Source organism: Pleurodeles waltl, chromosome 4_2 (genome assembly GCF_031143425.1).
Source record: "Pleurodeles waltl isolate 20211129_DDA chromosome 4_2, aPleWal1.hap1.20221129, whole genome shotgun sequence".
NCBI classification, from domain to species: Eukaryota; Metazoa; Chordata; class Amphibia; order Caudata; family Salamandridae; genus Pleurodeles; species Pleurodeles waltl.
Genome location: NC_090443.1, coordinates 544994677 through 545010993, shown reverse-complemented (window position 1 = coordinate 545010993; position 16317 = coordinate 544994677). Strand labels below are relative to the sequence as shown.

General features: G+C 43.5%; 1 protein-coding gene across 1 annotated transcript in view; it reads left to right on the top strand.

The window, feature by feature from the left end:
• The window catches only part of CACNA1E (calcium voltage-gated channel subunit alpha1 E), a 1379194-nt gene that overhangs the window by 164175 nt on the left and 1198702 nt on the right, over positions 1–16317 (top strand). Inside the window, exon 3 of the mRNA XM_069233198.1 lies at positions 14033–14172. Within this exon, the coding sequence (XP_069089299.1) occupies positions 14033–14172 (140 nt within the window). The remainder of the gene's footprint in view (positions 1–14032; positions 14173–16317) is intronic.

The window sequence follows — 16317 nt, the reverse complement described above, 5'->3', positions numbered from 1 at the left end:
GTTCTCCATCTGGCACTGGGAAGCATCCTAACTTGAGTCAAATTGTGGCGTAGTTTGAAAATGTTGTGTGGTGAGGAGGTGATCATTTGTGAGATGTCGGAGAAATGTAATATGTACAAGGAGAAACTATGAAAGTTAAAAAAATGTGTAAGAGTAGGCTACATAAAGGTGTACATTTTATGTATGCCTCTCTAACTACAACATTAAAAACAATTGGGTCTGTATGTCACACCCTGCATATCTAAATGATCGAATGTTATCGTGACCACTTTAGATACAGCCCTTTTAAGAGGACTGTTTTCCACAGAAAAGAAAACAATGATCAGTGAGTCATATGGACTCGAATGTCAGCACTGTTCCTAAAATCTATATAAAGCCATAAATGTTAATTTGCACATTTCATGATTACATTTTTAGGTCGCTGTTCAGTGGCATACTTTAGGTATACATGAAAAACAGATATATTTTCATTGTGCAAGATACCTGCATGCGAGAAAAAGCTCAATGAAGCTAAGGTGTCTTGTGCATGTGTGACTATCTATGGAATTCTCAACCATTAATAGATAATTATGCATTAGTTTTATCAAATACTGCATATGATCCAATTCATTGGAGCATGCTAATGGATTAGGACAGTACAAGTAAGAGTTTAATCTGAATATTGTGCAATTAATCAAAGGGTTTGCAATGTTGGTAAGTAGAAAATATTATCCATGTAAATTTATTGTCATGAGCCTCACTTCCCATGTGGTCATATGGCTTAGGCGAATGGAGGTCTCTGGTGGTATAGTGCCTGGCCTGCAAGTGGTGGAGAAAAGGTTGTCATGTCTGCAACATCTGTACCACCCAAAATCAAGAGATAGCTAGTTCCACAGGTCCTATTTCCAGAGATTACAGGCAAGGTCCAACCAGAGATAAGAACGCCTTCCTTAAAAAGCCAACTCCCCTGGAAAGCTCCTCTGCATCTACCCATAAACATAAAGGTTCGACAAACAATTTTTCGGAGTTGATGAGGTGTCTCTGCATGGTGACATCAGAAGCCAATGCCCAATCTCACATGTACATCAACAAAAAGCCGTAGTGTTTTTCTGTTGACAACGGGGCATGTTGATGTCTAGGAAAGTATGCTGTTACTGGTCAACAAATATGGCTCATTCTTGAATATATGTAATTACCATGTAGTAAGTGAAGCAACAGATGTGATGTAAAATGGAAGCAATGGAAGAAGGCAAAAATGATTGTAGCAAGTACTGCAAGATGGTTTTCTTTGGCTATCACAGGCGATGTGAAGTATCTACAGCATGACTATGCAATGTTATTCGAAGGGACATTTACAGAATCGGGCCATTATTAAACGATGTTTGTCGGATATATAATTCTGACCTCAAGTCGAATAGTACTTAAACTTTAAGAAATCAAGTATGCAAAATTAGGTGCAGTTTATTAGTGGTTAATTACTATTCGAGAGAAATAGTTGTTATCTGGCTCCATCTCAATTAATCATTGAGGCCAATGAGAATTTTTTTAAGGTGAAACGTCTACTTTTATTCTTTAGTGCAGTTTTGGTGCAGGTTAGTTTACCCGCATCATAGTACATTCAAGTTTATGTTGTGTTGTCATGTATTGCCAGTTTGTTAGCAAGCTTCTTGCAGCAGATGCTGCTTTTATGTTCAAACTTCCGCTGTTTCCTTTCACATGTTCTTATGCCCACATACATCAAATTTCATGTGCATTTCATTAAATACACTACTGTCTTGCAATTACAATCATGAAAATCGTGAACTTCCTTTGTTCCAATAGATTGTTCAGGCCCAGGTCAATCATTTTCGAAGATTCTGTTTTGGTGAGACACTTGGTACACTTCCCACTAGAGCAATAGCTTGATATTGTTCAGAGGTATGGGTTGTTCAAAGTCGTGTACATATAGGTTGGATCATCAAAGTCTTGTTAATCTTTTGGTATATCTGATTTTCATGTTTGAAATTTTTTGTAGATAGTGCCAATTGAGCACAATCAGTTACACATGTCATTGGGGTAATGTACTGCAAATTTGCGGATTTCAGGGTACCTTCTATGGCATCAATCAGCTTGTTGTGTGATGAAGCTATTTAGTAACTCCACATCAGGACTAATCCCTAAATATGAATGAAGGTCATATGATCGGATATTCAGCAAATGTAGAATATCTTTACTATCCTGTAGTTAGGCTGGTATTTTTCACATCTTGAGACAATTTAAAACATTACAGAACAGTGAGGGAGGTTGCAGAAATGAGCCAGCCCACGACCTAATGGTTCTCCTAGGTGGTAGTATCTTCCATTTATGAGTCTTGAAAAGGGTATAAAATTATGCTATGGTGTGAGGATCAGCCGCTGTCAAGAATTTACCTTTGATTTTATTAATTCAACTTGCTATTAGTTCCCCTTCTGTTAAGCAAGTAATTCTGTTTTCTAATTTCTGAGTTCAATCACTGTCAAGGGGTAACTGACTTGTCCTGTCTAAAGGTAAACTCAGACATTTTTGATGATAGTGATCTTTGCTGAGTATATTGAAAGGTCCCCTTTTATTTTATTGGCGGGTTTGATGACAATTGTTTCTTTAGTTAAAAGATTTATAGGCTTAGTATGTGAAGCGGTACAAAGTCTATACATTGTCCTTGGAATTGTTATCAAAATAGAATCTGAATTGGATTTCCTGAAAAACCTGTCTAATTCATTGCTGGTTTTTAAATGATCATATATGATGACTTTGGTTGAAGTTGCTTCCTAATCTATCAGACATTACCACATAGCTGTTGCCATTAGTTAAAGTCAAGGTCAGTGCTTTTCTTTCATGTCTCCCCATTTGTTCCTTGCTGTTAGTGTATTATGTATGTTTATAATATTTATCTTTCAGGCGTGCGTAACTTCCCTCATGACTGAATTGCAATGTGACTTTCTTATGTTTGATAGTTTTCTGATTGGTTAGATATTCCTTAAATTGATGTAGCTGATTAGTAATCAAATCTAATTATTTTAGTAATTTAGCATGGTATCAGAAACGTTTTTGGTTTGGCCGTGTTGATGACGAGAATAGACCAGTCAGGTGTGAATTTTCATGCTGTGTAACTCATTTTAAGTTTAAATTACGTTTGATCAAGGAAAGTATTACGTTCATGAGTTAGGCTCTAATGTACTCTGATATCATTGATTTTGGAATAAAGTTTGGTCCTGATTCCATTCTTGAATAGATGAGAGATTCCCACTATATTAGTCATTACTTGTGGTACATTTGTGGTATTAGGAAGTGATGAAGCTGCCAGGACTTCAGCAACCAAGGCGTCATGGTCTGCAAGACTATGATCACCTGATATCTAAAATTTCGGCTATTCTGTCAGTCCTTAGATAGCGAGAGATAACATACTCAAAATGTGTCCTCTGTATCTCATATAACCGTAGCCTCTATCTTATTCAAGGTAGCTGGTAGGAGCAGAAAAGGCTGCTCTGTGGGTAAAGTAACAAGTCCTATAGTACCTGCTAAAGCTAATGCGTATTTATATATTCACGGTGTGCCAACCACAGACACACCCGCAATGGGCAACTTGGTTCCACTGAGCTTTTGTCTGTATATTGAGCTTTTGCCTGTATAAATGCTGTACTGCTGTAAGTCGAGATTTCAGAAAGACACTCTAAAGTATGGTAGTGAACCGATACTTAGAGAACTAAGGGGCATATTTATACTTTTTGATGCAAAACTGCACTAACACAGTTTTGCATCAAAAGGTTTAGCACTTGCTTGAGCCATTTTCCTAAGACCGCCGAAGCTACGGGCCACAATTTGGGCAGAAATCCTCCAGTAGTCGTGCTGGCGGCCATATTATGACTTGATATACATCCTGGCAGTGTCCTGATGGAGGGGCGCTGCCGGCGGTGGGAGTGCCGGGTCCCATCCCCTCAGGGAGGAACACCTCATCGGACGAGGTAAGTGTCCTTCCCAAGGGAAGGGGGTGGGGTGTGTGAATGGATGTGTGTGAGTGTGTTTGCATGTCATGAATGGGGAGGAGTGAGGGGGAGTGTCTGTGTGTGTTTGTGTGTAAATGTGGTGATGGCGATATGTGTGTGGGTGTATGTGAATGCTGGGTCGGGGTATGTGTGTGCATGCATCTAGACAGCGGTGCGGGTTGTGTGTGTATGCATGTTGAGGAAAGGAGGGGTGGGGGATGGAGGGTGTATGTGTGTCAATGGGGTGAATGTAGTGAGTGCATGTGTGAGTGGGGGTGTTGTGCGTGTGTGTGTATGTGTGTATGGATTTGGGGGTGCTGCGTGTGCGTGTGTGCACGTCAGTGTGAGGGTGTTGTGAGTGTGTGTGTATGAGTGTAAGGGTGTTGTTAGTGTGAGTGAGTGAGTTTCAGTGTGTGAGTGTCTGTGGGTGCTTGTGGGTGTGTGCGTGTATGCGGGGGTAAGTATGGGGGTGAGAAGGTGGGGAGTGAGTACGTGTGTGCGGGGGGAGGTGGTGGGTCACTACTGGGGCCCAGGGGTGGGGGTTACTGAGGGTTCAGGGAGGTGGGGGGTGGGAATGTTGTGAGTGAAGGGGAGCTGGGGGCTCTTGTGTAGATGGGGTGGTGGGGGAGTCATGTACCGGTGACAGGAATGCAAACTCATGTTGCCAGTAACCTTTCTGCCAGAGATTTCGTGGCGGTGATACCACCACAAAATCCTTGGCGGAAAGGGGACTTGTGATACTGCCGGTGGTATTGGGTGGACCGCCGGGTCTGAGATGCTGATCTCCAGCCCAGCTGTCCAACCGCTCTGGTGGTGCCAGCGGGGATATGGCAGTTTGGCACTGGCCATACCACAACACTCATAATGTGGCGGTCTTCACTGCCGGCCCGTCGGCGGTGAGACTACCACTGAGGTCCTGGCGGTCATCAGACCACCAGCGTCATAATGAGGGCCATAGTCTTTATTCCAGAATTTAGTGATGACTGAAATTGTGCCACTGTGGGCCCGTAGTAAATGAACCAGCGTCATAATGAGGGCCATAGTCTTTATTCCAGAATTTAGTGATGACTGAAATTGTGCCACTGTGGGCCCGTAGTAAATGAACCATGAGATTATTGGACAGGCCAGTGTAGAGAACACTGCGATAATAAAGGTGTGCATTTACTGCTGCACTAATACTGAATGCTCATTTTTGTATAGAAATGGGAGGAAGATTAGGTTTAAGCCTATTGATTGATTAAATCATTTTTTTAGTACTTTGTTGTCGGTGTTGAGTGGGTGCAGGCATTTGCTCTATCTTGTATCTTTACAGACGAGTCAGTAATTCCTCTTGCAGAAGTAAAAGACGCTGATATTGGCTTGGCTCCTGGTAGCGGTCATAAGAACTACTGAGCGTGTGTTGCGGACCTACAGGAAAGTTTTCTTCAGTTACTAGTTCTGCAGGAATGCAAGAAGTACATCCACATCACCAATGGAAACAACTATTATCAATTCGAGACATTCGAGAAACTGGTGGGCACCTCTGAGAGGGTTGAGAGCATCTAGCACTTGCATTAACTAGCATCCATCTCATTAGAGCTACATTTGAGGATTCCTGCCTTTCCTTGACAACCATCATTATTTTCAGGAATGCTGTTACCCTCATGAGTATTCAACTTATTTCAACTATCGCTGCCTACACTTCACTATCACCGCACCTAATGGCCAGACCCACGCCCCCAGAACCCCCGCAGGAAATGGAACAAAATAACCAACTAGCAACTCACCGCAACTCTCGCCAAATCCCTCCCAGCTCCCTCCGATGATGCAAACACCTTAGCGCGCAATCTCAACGCATGGATCACAGAACGCACCAACACTCTAGCCCCCGTCCATCTGACAATGGCCAAGCGCATACCAAAGAAAGCCAGCTGGTTCACCACCAAACTCAAAGAATCCAAACGCACCCACAGGTGCCTAGAGAAAAATGGAGGAATAGCCAAACCAGCGAAGACCTCGACTCCTTCAGAGGCGCAACCACCATCCACCACCGACATATCAAGAACGCAAGAAAGAAAGCACTCCGGGAACGCATCAACTCCTCCGCACACAACACAAAGGAACTCTTCTCAGTCATAAACGAGTTCACTAATCCACCCTCTGAAGCCACCAGCATCCCCCTGTCGCTATACCTCTGCGACAAACTCGCCTCCTTCTTTCTCCGCAAGATCAAAGACATCTACAATAGCTTCCTCCTGGAAAACCAACCCACCACCAGAACCTACTACTGACCCAACCCCCAGAACCCACCCAGACCATCCACAGCTGGCCCACGCTCACCACAGAAGAAACAGAAAGCATAATGAACAGCACCCACTTCAGTGCCCCCATGAACCCTCTCAGGCACCACATCTACATCAGAGCCAGCAGTTCCATCGGCGTGAGCTCCAGAACATAATAAACAGCTCCATCAACACTGGCACCTTCCCCGAGGACTGGAAACATGCTGAAGTACACTCCCTCCTGAAGAAACACTCGGCGGACCCATCAGAACTAAAGAACTTCTGGCATATCTCGCTGCTACCCTACCCAGCCAAAGTACTTGTGAAAGGCATCAACAGACAACTGCAAAATGTCATCGAAGTCAACAACTCTCTCGAAAGCTCGCAGTACAGGTTTTGTAGCAACCACAGCACAGAGACAGCTCTTCTTGCAGCCATCAACGACATCTGATCACTTCTAGACTGCGGCTACACTGCAGCACTCCTTCTCCCCGACCTCTCAGCGGCCTTCGACATGGTCTCCCACAGCACAATATGCACCAGACTCCACGACATAGGAATACGCGGAACAGCCCTGAAATGGATCCACTCCTTCCTCTCCAGAAGGACTCAGAGGTTCAGGCTCCCCCGTACACATCTAAACCTGTAGGAGTCAGCTGCAGAGTTCCCCAAGGATCCTCTCTGAGTCTAACTCTTTTCAACATATACATGATCCCACTCACAGCCATCATCAGAAGCCAAGGAATGGACATTGTGTCATACGCCAATGATACACAACTCATCATTTCCCTCACCGAAGACCTGGACACTGCCAAAAGGAATTTCCATTTGGGAATGGAAGCCGTCACCACCTGAATGAGAGAAAGCTGCCTCAAGCTCAACTCTGACAAGGCAGAACTCATCATTTTCGGAAATGCCACTTCAGCATGGAATGACTCCTGGTGGCCCACATCTCTCAGCACCCCGTCTTTACCGACTGAGCATACCCGCAACCTAGGCATCATCCTCGACTCCTCCCTAACTATGACCCGACAGGTAAACTCAGTTACCTCCTCCTGCTGGAACACCCTCCACAAACTCCAGAAGATTTTCAAATGGATCCACACAGACTGCCGCAGGACAGTCACCCACACCTTAGTCACACGCAAGCTGGACTACACCAATGCTCTTTATGCCAGCACCATGACAAGAAACATCAAAAAGCTGCAATTCATCCAGAACGCCGCCGCCAGACTTGTCTTTAACCTCTCACGCCAAGAACATATCTTCCAGCACCTGAGGACCCACCACTGGCTCCCGATAGAAAAACCAATTACCTTCAAGCTACTCACCCACACAAACAAAACCATACATATCATTGAACCGGCCTACCTGAACCATCGTGTTTTCTTCCACACCCCGCCAGATCCCTCTGCTCCACTCAACTGGCTCTGGCCACTATCCCTCGCATTCCGGAGGACGATCCTTCACGTACATTGCAACAAAAAGCTTGAAACAGCCTTCCCCTATACCTCAAAGCCCTTCACTCACCATCTTCAGGAAGAACCTCAAGACGTGGCTTTTCGCATGAGGCTCCCCCCTTCCCTCTGCCCCCAGTGCCTTGAGGCCCTCCCAGGTGAGTAGCCACGCTCTACAAAAACTGATTGATTGATTGATTGAACTATGCCAGGCTCAGAAAGCTTTCTATCCTCCTTAGAGCAATTAAACATTCAGACCAGAGATAACTTAGTAAGGAAAATGACATTATTGGTTTGGTGATTCAAGACCCTTCTGCAGCTAGAAGTCTACAGCAGCGTAGTCCCATGTCAAGATCAACATGCACTTCCTCAAGCTCCCTCTGGTAGAGCAATAGGCCTGCTTGCTGGACTGTCAAACCGGGCATGTCCTGGTCCACCCATTTGTGATGCTACCCTTTAGATGGTGGATTCAGGCTACCAGCCATTTGGTGGAGTGCTTCTTTTACCTCCTGTGCTTGCAATTCATGCTTTGGCTGAGAGAGTGGAATCTCTCCATTAGTTACTTGGTGAACAAATCACGTAAGTTAAAGGTAATATTCCTGGCCTCTATCACCTTATTTTCTGGGCTCATGTAAAGAGTGTTGATATACATGAACAATACTGTGGCGCTTTTACTTACCGAAAATCAAAGGAGCACACACTCCCTGCAACTCTGCTAACTGTCATTGTGGTATTGTGAGTGGGTCCTCTTCAAAGTCTTGTTACAGCTGGTGCTCCAAACCACTGATACCTGCAGCCCGGTGGAAGATAGCCTGCGGAAACATCCACACTGCCCTCACAAATGGGAGATGTGGCAGAAGGTACTGGGCTCCATGTCTAAGGGCACAGGAGGCCTATCAATCAATGCCTTTCCAATTTACCAGAAGGCAAAGTGCAATCAATTTGCCTCCAGAATAGGCATCAGTCTCAAGCCCCTGAGTCAAGACATTTTTTGGTTTTGAGGGGTACTTTCCTGCATGCCTTTTCTCCCACACTTCTAAATCCAGGGGTTCTTTTGAAAATGTCCATAGAGCAAGGGAGAGCCCTACCCCCTTTTACTCCCCCTCTACTATCACTTAATTGGAACATCTGATTCCTGAAGAACTAGCCAATTCCATATGTGGCCTTTCTTTGGTGAACCTGAAAGTTCTGATGACTGCCAGGGTCCCCTCCCCAAGATCACAATCTAGGAGATAGTGACTGAGTGCTGTCATTGGGCCTTGCTAAGAATACCAAGGGAGTCACCTGCTTGCTTAGTGGATAAGTGGCATCATTCTCCACATCTGATGGAACTGGGCATGCTGGTGGGCACCAGTAACACTTACCTAAGAGCCATTGGTGCTTACTGGAAAAAGGCTGGAGAATACTTCTAATTAGCCAGTAAGGACAGCTGATGAGCCAGATGCAACTGTTTGCACCAATCACACATTCACATTGTCTTGGAATATTAAATAGGATTTGGCTATATTGACACACTATCCATTTACCCCATAGCCTCCTGTGACCAGAGGATCCTCTCATTGGTGATTTACATTCTGAGCATCAAAACTTAAACGTAGGGCCGGAACACAACCCAAAGCAGCCCTGGCAAATTGTCAGACCATCCCCCATAGGGAGTATAGCAAGCAAGCCTGACCACTACAATTGGGCTTGGAGAGTTCTCCACCCTAAGAAATTTGGGAAAAAATTGCAAAAACAGGCGCATTCTATGAAATATTTTTCATTATATATTCAATTGTATTGTTTTTAAAGCATAGTAAATGATGACCTTACACCCAGATGCGGCAATCTTTCTTAGGGCTCTTCATTGATTCCCTCACCATCACCCTCTAACAGTGCCTCTCAGCTCTCCATAGCCCCTCTCTCACATGTATTTTATTTGTTTTAAAGCACCTCTATTAGCAGCGGAGGATGTTGGAGCACTTTACATGACACACATACAGAGACAATGAATCATGCATGTGCAAATCAGTGTATAGAACATGTTACATAAAGCAAAGGGGACTAGAAGGCATATGTCATCCATACTGGTAGGTGTTGTTTTAGAATGCTAGACTTGGGAAGCATACGCTCACGATTCTGAACGTAACACAGTGGTTAGGGTTGACATTACTATTAAAAATGTATTTCTACCCAAACAAACCCTATTAAGCAAAATTAGGATAATTTAAGTCTGGAAAAAAACATAAATTCAAGCCTGTACCACGCAGTTTGCATGCAGCTCTTTGATGGCAGTTCATAGCTCACTGTGCTAGATTATGATTGTAACAAAAGGATATCTGTGACAAAAGCAATATCCAGAGCTTTGCCCATAAAATACTGTCCTGTGATCTGCATAATACACATTGTTTGAAGTAGGCATATTAACCCTCTGCGCTGCCTTAGATGAGTTAAAACTGCCAATAGACAAAATTCTGATCCTCTCCAGCAGGTACGATAATCACCAGAGTTATTTTGGCACTTTTATTGTTGTCTGAAAACTGTTAGATATACAAGGAGCTCTGCAGTGCTTTTAAAGCTGCTGCACTGCTAAAAAACCGCCCTCACCCAATAACACAAGCCTCCCACCACTCTTCCATCCTCCCGGGAAAACGCTCAATGCCGGTACTGCCAGTCTGGCCTTGCTTAAACCACAGACATTAGCCAACTTCAATCTAAAGATGGTTCTGAGCAGTACACCTGCTTCTGTCAAGAGATGTGGTTCTGAAAACCCATCCCATATTTGTTTCAAAGGTACCGACGGAATTTCACTTGAGCAAGGGGATCTTTCTCTTCATTTTTTATCTGCACCCTCATGCCTCCCTGGGTGTAAGACAATCTGTAAATCAGGCTTATGACACAATTTTATTGAAATAGAACCAAACCTTGGTGATCTTTTGGAGACAATGACTTTACCTAAGCTGCCACTAAGACCACCATTTTAAAGATGGATAACATCTTTAAAATTAACCACTTTTAAAAGTCAACATGGGACAGATCCTCTATTTGGTGTATAAGCAAACCCAGCAGAGCTAAGGCAGTTCCCATGGAATTATCTAGGCATGCCTTTCTGTCTACAGAGGCACTACACTCTAGGCCTTTTCCTCAAGTGATGTCTAGATTGGCAAGGAAGTCGTCTGAGCGCAGCCTGATGCTGTATTCTCCTCCTCCTTTATTGTCAGTGTTTTGGAATCTACCAGCAAGTTCAGAATTAGAACGAGCTAAAGGATAGAATTATGATGGCATTTGCTCCTGTTTAATGGGTTTGTTCTCATTATCAACGCACTCCCACCAACCACTCAGACATTCGCCAAAATGATTGCATTCTCTATTATAAAGTAAACTGGTGACGAGGCACCTCAAGGCAGGGAAAGTGGGAGTAGCTGTGTATGATTAACCAATGAATTTTAATGGGTGAACAGAGATCTAGTGAACAGCTATGGAAGCAGTTTTTGTCCTCGCCAAAAGCAGAGATGGGGAAAGAGTCTTCAAACTAGGAGTAAATGAGTCACTTTAAAGCTGATTTATCCTTAGCAATCCTGTAATGAAAAGCACTGTTTAATTAGGAACCATACATACACAGTTATACAGAGGCTCATATGAAAACAAGATGGAAATGAAAACAAAAACAGTAATTGGCAGGCAATTTAGATAACATCTGCCAGTCTGATGTCCAAGAGAGCACAAACTCTTGTGTCCAATGTTAATTCTCTTGGAGTTGAGTATCACAAGAATGAATCTGAATTGGATCCCCAGCTGTTTACAGGAGAAAGATATTACTTGTTATCTCAGACTTCTGGCACATAACTGTGTACTGGGACCCTAGGGAATCTTTCAGGGTGAATAATGATCATCAACTAAGTTATTACTACACATAAACAACACTGAACTAACAGAGAGGCAAAGGGCAGCAAGTGCACACCGTTATCTGCTTTCTACTGGGGTGAAATCATGACATAGCTTAAATCACCCAATTCAGGCAGAGCTGGTGTCCACATTATCAGCGAGAGTCTGCATCTGGGCCCAGCTAAGTTCAAAGGCATACTTGCTTTGTGATATAGTAAAATAATGGGCTCGCTTTTGAGCACTGACAACTGGAGATCTGAAACACCTTAACTATTGTTCAGAAGGCATAGCACACTTATCAGATTTACATTTCTCCTCAGTGGTCAGCTTTGAGAGGCACAGGAGCTGCAGGAACTGCAAAGTAAAAGGTATGGTCATTTATGCCTGTTCAGCCTCTCCGAGCTTGAGATATTAAGTCTATAGTATCTTAGGCCCATATTTATACAGTTTTGCGTCAATAAGTATAGCACCAGCTTGCATCATTCCAGAGCGCCAGCCGGGCAGCAAATTTATGGAATCCCGCAAGCTGGCGCAAATTAGCCGGGTGGGGTTGGGGATATGGGGAAAGGGGGTTTTGCACCCAAAAAATGAAGTTAGGCTGATTAGAGGCAAAGAAATACCTTTAACCAGCCTAGCATCATTTTCTGATGCAAAACCATCCATACCACGTGACTCCTGTCTTATAAAAGACAAGAGTCATGCTCAACACTCCAATGACCAGCACAGGGTTCAAAGGTCCCCTGGCCATGGCCATTGCACCCTGTGCCATGTAGGGGGACCCATTTCAGGGACCCCAATGGCACTTTCAGAAAGTTTAAAAAATACTTACCTCTACTTGCCCTACTTACCTGGGATGAGGTCCCCCATCCTCCAGTGTTCCTCTGGTGGGGGTGGGGGTGTTCCTGTGGCTTAGGGAGGGCATCTGTGGACCCATTCTATGGTGTCTGACCATGGAAATGGGTCTACAGGTCCCCTAATGCTTGGTCTGACCCAGGCGTTAAATAATGGTGCAAACCAAGCTTTGCACCATTGTTTGCCCCCTCTTCCCACCCATGCGTCATTTTAGCACGGTGGGATAAATATGGGGCTATGGGGCTAGCACAATTTTTTATATGGGAATGCCTACCTTGCATCTCATTGACGCAAGGTAGGTTCACGCATCTAAAAAATGGTGCAAACTCAAATGTTTTAACGTTAGATGTGTTAACATCAAAATATAAATATGGAGTTAACCTTGCACCGCATTTGCGTAAAAAAAATGACACAAATGCAGCACAAAAAAGTATAAATATGGGCCTCACTGTTTCTCTCTCGTCTGTGATCCTCACTCTGTTCTGCAGCAGCAGACCGTGGAGCACACCGTCAAAGAAGAAGACCTCTTCATCACTTCTTAGAGCATGTGCAAGCTGTCTTCACCTGATCTCAATGGTTTATTTTTATAATCTCTCTTACTGGCAGTTTGAAAGCGTTTTTCTATCCAATCAGTGGCAAGCATCTTGGAAAATTGTTAAACTGTTCTACAGCATTGGCTATTACACAAGATTTCTTGGAATGAACTTCAAATTTTGTCCAGCTCCTCTGTGCAATCTCTCTGAACGTAGCTGCTCCGTCAAACAGATTAAATCTCCATACATCTTCCTGGCAAATACTAGATTACCAAATTTGAAATTGTACTAATCCAGTGAATGTACAAGCATGTAGACCTTTAAGGCGACTAAATGCATGCCGGGGAACTCTTTTCACATTATTCACACTGATGACTTGAGTTACACATTCATATAAATTAATCAGTCCCCCCCTGACCCTTTCACTTAAAATATGGGGTCCTTACACAGACTGAAGCAAGAGATAATAGGCTGAATACATTCTCTGACGTGCTCTGGTATTTCATTGGTATGTCCCAATGTATCTCAGAAAAGGGGTGGGAGGGCTCCCACACAAAGAGACATCAAGGAAATGCATTATAAATCAACATGTCAAACGCTTAAAATAACTTCAAAGTCTTACTGAAAGCAAACAGAAGTAGTGCAAAGGTTGCGATCTCTTTGGGAAATGTGTGGCTCCTCTGAGGAACTTGTGTCCGTTAAGGAATGAACTACTATGGAGATTGTATTCCTTTCCCTGAACTAGGATTGATGTGCTAGGATTTAGAGAGATAAAGTGAGAGGGTTTATGGTTGAAAGAGGAAAACCTGAATTAATTAACCTTAAGTAACAACAAACAACTTCCACACCTTTCTCATAAGCTACAGATTTTTCGAGGCAAGGTAGGTTGTGGCAATTTAGAAGGTGACTGAAATAACCCTTTATATCTGTCCTTTCCCAACCCTCATTGGGAAGAGAATATCCGCTTTCCGTTTATGTATATCTTTCTTTTTTCATTAAAAACGGGTTTGTGCCTCTTATTTTCGTATCTGTATGTGACCTGCTGTTGTTTCCTGATTCTGACCCTTCTTACTTCCCCACTGCAGGAGAAAACCGAGCCCTACTTCATTGGAATCTTCTGCTTTGAGGCTAGTATCAAGGTGGTGGCCTTGGGGTTTGTGTTCCACAAAGGATCCTACCTTCGGAACGGTTGGAATATAATGGACTTTATTGTGGTGATGAGCGGGTGAGTTCCTTCTTTCCATTTTCTTCAGCGGGCCTAGGAAGTGGGGGAGTATTTGTGATGCTGACATCACTCTATGAATGATTTATACTGCCCCATTTCTATTATGGGGGATCAAATGCTGTTAGCTGTGTTCATCATGATGTGTTATGGTGAAACCCACAAAAGTTAGGAGAACAATGAGACGTGCTCCCTGCAGGTCCATCTGTTTGGGAGCTTAGAGGACAAACTCTTGGCTCTTATCTGGAAGTAACCTTTCATTTGCCCAGGTGTTTTATTAGGCAGACACTAGAAATACTGATTGCACTGCTGTTTTGTTTCTCACATTGCTTTCTCCGGAACAGTGTTGGGTAGACATTTTCCATAGGGCGTTGCACACTCCAGGAAATGTCATCTACATACGATGATGCACAATTATTTGTATTCTGTTTTGAAAGTTTGACGGTCAAGTATGGAAAGACTTGGTAGAGAGCAATATAGAACAGAGTGGAATGTAAAAGAGTGTTGAGCTGTGCTTCTTATTTTAAAGACGATAATGATGTTTAATGGTATACCACATTTCTGGACATGAAATGTGATGAAGTATTTTTCTGTCAAATATTTAAAAATATTTCAACTTTGTACATTTTGTAACTGGCGATTTGAAACAGACTTCTTGTTGAAAAATATGAAATAGTGGTGAGGTCTCTCAAGGGCTTCATACTTGCTCCTCACATTTTGTTCCTTCAGAAGAGTTACCCTGGAAATCAAGTTAACCAAATCAAACTTGATTTTTTTATTATATAGGCATATCCGAGGTTAGTATTGAATTGTTTTGCTTTTCAGCCTCTAAAGCAAGTAGATTGCCTTTGTTCTTACGAACATTTGTCCTTCTTCTCGATCTCCACTGGTAACATTTTCCGATTCTTTCAATTATAAGAAAGTCAGATTTGTGCTTTCTCCTATCCCTAGCTTTCAATCTTATGTCTCAATTTATGTGGCAAATGGGGAGGCTGGGTGGTGATGCTCTTGCAATGGGGACTTCTCAAGATTTGTCCCGATGATCTGAAAGTAAAAGAGAATCTTAGTTATCAGTCTTTCCCAGTGACATAAATGGAGAGATGCTGGATATTTTTCTCGTCAAGTGTTTTCTTTAGCGCTGACATGCTGATCTATCCTGTCTTCTGAATGCCTTGAGATGTATGCATTTAGAAATGCTAACCCTAGTGGGCATAACACAGTCCCATGGAGCAAAGCGAGTGGCTTGCAATCAATGTGCTGGGAGTTAATTCTCTTTGCTTGGTGGAGACCTTAAATGCCCAAGTTGTATGGGCATGTTACCTCCATGCGGCTATGGACTCACTCAGTTGAAGGTAGGCTTCAATCTCTGGTCCTCTGAGTGCATATTTCCCTATCTCAGTATCCGGTCCGTACAATGGTGATGTTAGCAACCTTTGGTAATGGAAGTGGAATTTTCAGAACTTGCACCTCTTAGGGCAGAGATTGGGCACATGGGAGTTATGTGTATAAGGCAGTTCTTTCTGCACACACCTTTTGTATTTCATTTACTGCCACCTCCCAGAAGATGACTTCATGGGGAACTCAAGGAAAGCAGGTGATTTGGATCACTTAATTTAAATATGTGTTCTCTCTGTGCTTGTATCAGTAGTTGTTGTTTCTTGGCAGTTGCATACTTAGGGCCATATTTATACTCCGTTTGCGCCGGATTTGCGTCGTTTTTTTTTACGCAAATTCTACGCAAAACGAACTCCATATTTATACTCTGGCGTTAGACGCGTCTAGCGCCAAAGTCCATGGAGTTTGCGTCATTTTTTAGCGTGGACACCTACTTTGCGTTAATGATATGCAAGGTAGGCATTCCCGTCTAAAAAATTGACTCCGAGGCATGTGCGCCGTATTTACACTCCTGGGCAAAAATGGGTAAAAAAAAATGACGTCCAGCCGCTTTTGCGTTGTTTTTTAGCGCCTGGTCAGGGCAGGCGTTAAGGGACCTGTGGGCTCAGAAGGAGCCCAGAGTTGCCCTCCCATGCCCCCAGGGACCCCCCCTGTCACCCTTGCCCACCCCAGGAGGACGCCTAAGGATGGAGGGACCCATACCAGGGAACATAAGGTAAGTTCAGGTAAGTAATTTTTTTTTTTTTTTGTGGC